Here is a 6402-nt window from a genome sequence, read left to right as displayed (position 1 = left end):
TATAATTAGTATTTATTCATATATTATATTTTAAAATCAAAGAACTGCTAATCAGGATATAATTAAAGAAATAAGAGTTGATGTTCCTTTTGGAATAATCCACCAATTTCTCTAAATGAAACACTATCTACAGATTTGCATCGAAGCGTTTCTTATGATAGTGATTTTAATCACTGTCAGATATCATCTATACTTGTCCCATCTATGCCTCGTCCACACTGTGCCTCGACCCCACTGTGCTACCGTTTTTAATCAGACTATTGCTGTATCTACGCGGGGGACTCAAATCTAAAAAATGCATATAGAAAGTGGAACTTTTTTAACTTAAATTTTAAAAGTGTGCCGGAAGGTCTGACACTTTTATATATATATCTAAAATTAAAGGTAATGTAATATACATTATTAATTATATATAAAAAAAAAATTTGACCACTGGACTTGTCTTCGTGGTGAAAATAGACATCAAGGTTAATAAAAAAAATAACGATTTTTGTAAAATAATTCTTTTTTATATTATTAACTAAATAATACTATAACTTTTTGGAAAATGTATGGTTCAGTACATTATTTTTTATATAGATGCTTGATGTCTTTACCTATCATTTGGTATATTTTTTTTATATATCTGACCCTTTATGTGACCACAGGAGGAATTTTAAATGACAACTTTTTCATAAAAGTTACTTTTACACTGAACTTTTGAAAGTGTTCCAGGAAGTCTGACACTTTTATATATATCTTAAATTAAAGATAATGTAATGTACTTTATTATGAAAAAAATAAAAATTTGACCTCTGGACTACATCGTTTCATGGTGAAAATGGCTACCGAATGCTATTTTTGTGTGAAAATTCTCGATTTTAATATTTACATTTTTAACTTTATAATGCTATAACTTATTGAAAAGTCTATGGATCAACACATTTTTTTTATGAGAAATAAAATTGTTCAATAATCCCTCTTTCATTCTACATAATTTATCTTAATCAGGAGATTAATAAGGAACTAGCAGATCATGTAGCTTTATTATATGTAACTAAAAGATATCAAATTTCATTTTTCTAACATTGCATATATTTTTGTAGTACTCGATTGAGTTATGATAGATCAAACATTCGACATATATACTTTTATTAATAAATAACAATAGTAGGTAATAAAGTATACTTTATAATATAACTGAACACTATATTTTCTAAAATTAAAGCAATTTTATTTGAAATGTATTAAACACTTTAATATCAAATATTTCAATAAATTCATCCTTCTTATAAAACAAACATTTATTGTATAAACATAATTTATTTACAATGTATATCAGAAGACTGAATTTTTACAATTTTTTTTTTTTTTAAGCACAGCCATCGGGATCTTATACTATCTACAGTTCTCTTTGGTAGAAATCCATCTGATACGAAATCCCTCCAAACCGCTTTACCTCCATCTTTCACGTTATTGTCTTTTGCATAATTCAATATAACTTTGTCTTCCGATTTTGTATATACTTTGGTAGATCCTCTTGTATGGGTTTTGTTTTAAGTTTCTGTAAGTGAAAAAAAATTCAATTAAATACAAAACATTGTTGAAAAAATGATTAGGCTTTTGTGCATATTACTTAAAAATATTACAATAAAAATCATTGAAAACATTAATATTCCCTAACTTCTATAGCAATTACCTTTAAATGTCACGATTTTTTTTTTAATTAAAAAAAATTATTTCATTTATGCCCCACGATTAAACAATTCTCGGAATTTCCTCGAAGTTGGAGGACTTTTAAGATCAACTTCATACTTTAGCTTCGAAAACATTCATTTAAAATTCCCAGGCAATGCAATTTAAACTATTAAACCAATTTTAATTCATTAATAAAAATGTGTATTTTACTACTTCGTCTAAAATCAAACAAACAATAATAAATCTTTAATTCAGTGACTCCGAAAACTAGTTGGTTTATGACAAATACTTGATATACAATGACTTACTGCTAATTTTGATGCAGAAGGTGGCCGGTCTGATTTGGAATCAATTGCATTGTTTTCTACACTATTTATTCTGTTGGATTTGAAACTCTGTTAAACAAAAAAATAAACAAATGATTTTTTAATAAAAACTACATTTTTCTGATTATCTTAGTCTAGTCCCCTGTATATTTTTGTCGAAAACACACATATAATTCACTGAACATTTTAAATAACTCCCCCCCCATTTTGATTATATTTCTTTTTTATATCTATCTTTAACATAAAAATTAACTTTTCATTAAACATTAATGCGTAAAAACTTACCGCATCATTACTAATGGACAACCTTAAAGTACTTTCGATACAGTCTCCTGCTTTGGTTGGAATTGGTTTGCCCATTATCATCTGACAGAAAACAAATTTTAGGTGGTCAATTTCAGCCCTCATTACATTGATTTTCTTCTCAAGTATGGCAATTCTTTGCTTGTCGTCAATCCATTGTTCATCATCATTAGGGACGATATTACTTAATTCCTAAAAAATACAATCTAATATAATAAAATCCTAAAAAAAAATCAATAGAAACAGCAATTCGAATTCGACACTTCGCAATTGGAAATAAGAACGACAAAACCGATTTGGTTGGGTTGTGTTTAAATAATTAAACTTACTTTCTCTGTAACACCCAACTCAACTCTGTATTTTCTCAATTTGTACTCCATAATTAAATAAAATCAACAAATCCACATCACATAAATTTTATTATACATGTCTCCCATACTGTTATTAATAAACTATTATTTAAAATGTATATTCTTATTAACTATTAGTATTTTTCTAAGGAAATATTCATTCATTTAAAACTAATGAAAATGCAGTTTTAAATTACTAAAATGTAACATTATTTAAAAATAATCGGGATAATTACTAAAATCATAACAAATGAAAATAACAATTATTGATATTCTGAACGAATACGTCAACATAAAACATATAAGTAATAGAAGTTTAAAGAACATATCGTCAATATTTCGAATAAAATAAATGTAACAAACATTGATTCAGTGAAAATGAGAGTATCAAAGAAAGCAAAAACATAGCCTTTAAAAAAAAAAATGCAAATGCAAAAATTTTAAATACGATATTTCAATAATTTGTTGGTGCATTAGTGTTTTCTTAATGCTATTAACGATTACGGTTCATTATATAACTGACGATTGCAAACAATACTATCTACTTGAAAAACAATTGTAGGAAAATAAACAACAAAAAAATTAGTTGGTGTCGTGAAACACCCGGTAAGTACGAACTTTTATCGGCTAAAATAGTAGTAACATAATTTGCTAACAAATGATAAATGTTTCGTAATTTTTTTTTTTTTGCTATCTATTTGAAATTGGCCTATAGGTTTTTAAGAATGGTATATTGTAAAATACAAGTTGAGGCGTCTAGGTACTGACCGTTTTTTAGTCAAAAACAACCCGTTTTTGTTCCATTAGTACGACAAAATTACTGATGCGATAATAATTTAAAAAAAAAAATATACTCAGCATCATGTCACTTGAGTATCAATCAGGCAACTTTTTTAAAATAATGATTTTTTTTACTTTTAAATACGGTTAACATTTTCATCGTACTGATTGAATGAAACAGTTAGTTTTGCACTTCAACCTAATTATTTTCAAACAAAAGCTGTTAAATGTGACATGCTATTTCGCGTATATGCATTATCCACAGCAGCTATTTTATTGCCCATCATTATTGTCAAAAACAATAATAAAGATGTATCAACATGGAATAAATGGTGTCCAAAAAAAATCTGGTAAGTACGTGTATATAAGAATAATTTTCTTACACTTTCTTTGCTTCGATAGAAAGCTGAAAAGATATTACTTTTACTACGATGAGTTTTTTGTTTGTGTATGTTCATATCAATACATATCTGAACCCATTGGACTATTATTGTTCAACGATACGTCCAAGGTTCAAGACATACATATTATTGATGTATTCAGCACTAAAACCTTACTAATACTCCTTTAAAGCTGACACAATGTGTTTTCCTCACCCGCACACTATGTTATTTACCTTGAATTAACACTAAATAACTTATACATAACAACTTTTTATTCAAACTCATTGGTAATTTGCCTGATCATCAAATATATAAATCTTTACATTAATTAGAAAAGAAAATTTTAAACTACATCAAATAAATAACAGTAATGATAGATGATGATATATAGACTACATTAGGTACAATATGAGATGATTAAAATGCAAGCGGTATAATTGATATTTCAAAATAAAAAAAAAAATGATTTCTGTGCACTATCAGACTGGAAATTAATAGTTCTTTTTTGGTATATATGACAATTGGTGAAAGTGTAAAAAATAATTGAGTATGGAAAAATGTGGCTACGTTTAGAAAAGTTTTGAATCTTTTATCTTTATGAAACCATAATAATGTCGTTTTATTTATTATAATAAAAATTCATTAAACGATTCATTATAGATGTCTAGTGTCGTAACACAGGAAAGAAAAACTATGTGTGACTGTGCGAAGATGAATATGAGGAGGTGGTGCCTGCTGTCTAGGTATTCACGTGCGTGTTGTCGTACAGCAGTCACCGTGCTCGGCTGACACTCCAGGTTAGCTGTGGGTGTCGAAAGGCTGTTGTTATAGGAAGGGAGAATAAGAGTAACACCTAGGTATGAGGTGCAGACGAAGTGCAAGACACAAGTACTCCAAAGAGAAAACGGGGTAGCCGAGTATAAGGTGCAGACGAAGTGCAAGACACAAATACTGGGCGTACCAGATAAGGAGTATAACAAAGTACGAGGTGCAGACGAAGTGCAAGACACAAGTACTCTGAAATGTCGAAGAAAAGAGTATATAGGTTAGAAAAGGAATAAACAAAGACTTTACTTTAAACAGTAAGCCGGACAGCGACAACCGAGTACTGAGACTGATGAATGACACAAGGCACTGGAGTCGACTGACCACGATGGTCAGGTCTATTGGGTTTTTATAATAATTACACTTATTGCCGATTTGGCAATAAATATTATTTGTTAATTCATCAGTCTCAGGCAGCGGATGTGCTGTCTGTATTTTATTAAAATAATTCTCACAATTATGAAAACGTGACACCATCACACTAGTAATTTTTTTAATCAGATTACTTTGTCATTACATAACAAGAATATCCAAAAAATGTATTATACTCGTGATATTGTGTACATATTACTAATTAATCCTAATGTAATATCCATATACGTATAGGTGTTTAAAGAGATACTCATATTAAAAATACAAATTGAAATCTGATTAGAAATAATGATAATACGTATAAATACTGTATCGATAATGGTTCCGTATATAATAGTATAACAATTTCAGACGTTAGTAAATAATAATAATAATAATAAATGCTTGTTATTTTAATATTGTATAAATTTCTTAATTATTATCGAGTATAAAGAAAAGTGTCGTTTAAACGCCAACGATCGAGTATAAAAACGCTACTATTGTTATGCACTCATTTATCCTAAGTCGGTTACTATAATAGTAATAATAAAAAAATGTAGACAATAAGTAATATGTATTACATGATAATGATAGAAAATCATGTATATATTGTAACGTGACAAAAGTATCTTGTTATTTTTTTGTCTATTTGTATATATATATATATATTTGTTTTGAGCCGAATGCGGACTGCGACGGCGTTTGTCAGTAATATTATTATGATAAGGTATTGTGATTTGTTTATGCGCGTGCGAGATAGTCAGCTGTGTACTACTTCAACCGGTTAATGGACGGCATTTGTGTGTACATTCACCCCTCTCCTTTCCTATCTTGAACGTCATTTGCACTGCTCACCGCATACATTGTCGCCTTATTTAAATTGTTCTTAGTAATTTCCGGCACTGGGTATTAGGTTTTTTTTTTTGACCCCTACTCCAAAGGCTAGCCGTGTTGTCGCCAACAGACCGCCGGGTCAAACGTCGGACGGGTTGTCGGAAANAAGGCTAGCCGTGTTGTCGCCAACAGACCGCCGGGTCAAACGTCGGACGGGTTGTCGGAAATTAGCCATCGTCGGAACTGGTACGCTAATTTTCGTCTGTAGCGGTCTTTTTTGTTGTGTGCGCTGCAACTTTTTTCATTTTTTTTATATATATTTTCGTGAGTGTCCGTTATTTTTTTATAATGTAATTATTATTTATATTGGCGTCGGCTAAACCTGCCTCCATATTCGTTAGCCCTTCGGGGCTGGTAATGCATATTTTTGTTTTAATGTTGTTGAGCCAGTTATTTTTTTAGTGCGCCGTGCCATAAGCACGTGTGGCGAATTTTTTTTATATTTTTTTATATAGTTTTTTTTTGTAGGTGTCCTTATATTTTTTTTATTTAGGTCCCGCAACATGACAGGCG

At 29.6% G+C, this 6402-nt stretch overlaps 1 protein-coding gene across 1 annotated transcript; it reads right to left on the bottom strand.

Moving 5' to 3' along the window:
* Window positions 1-1819: 1819 nt before the first annotated feature.
* Window positions 1820-2741, bottom strand: LOC126899177 (uncharacterized). Its single transcript, XM_050673781.1, has 4 exons — window positions 2636-2741; window positions 2289-2498; window positions 1986-2072; window positions 1820-1895 (listed from the first exon to the last, which is right to left on the bottom strand). Exons 1-4 carry the CDS (start codon window positions 2684-2686, stop codon window positions 1887-1889), a joined length of 357 nt encoding a protein of 118 aa, XP_050529738.1. The 5' UTR covers window positions 2687-2741; the 3' UTR covers window positions 1820-1886.
* Between the last annotated feature and the right edge of the window lie 3661 nt (window positions 2742-6402).

The sequence above is a fragment of the Daktulosphaira vitifoliae genome, unplaced genomic scaffold, assembly GCF_025091365.1.
Source record: "Daktulosphaira vitifoliae isolate Bord-2020 unplaced genomic scaffold, ASM2509136v1 Scaffold_2, whole genome shotgun sequence".
Classification (NCBI taxonomy): domain Eukaryota; kingdom Metazoa; phylum Arthropoda; class Insecta; order Hemiptera; family Phylloxeridae; genus Daktulosphaira; species Daktulosphaira vitifoliae.
Note: the sequence above shows the minus strand (reverse complement) of the source record. Positions and strands in the feature narration are given on the sequence as shown.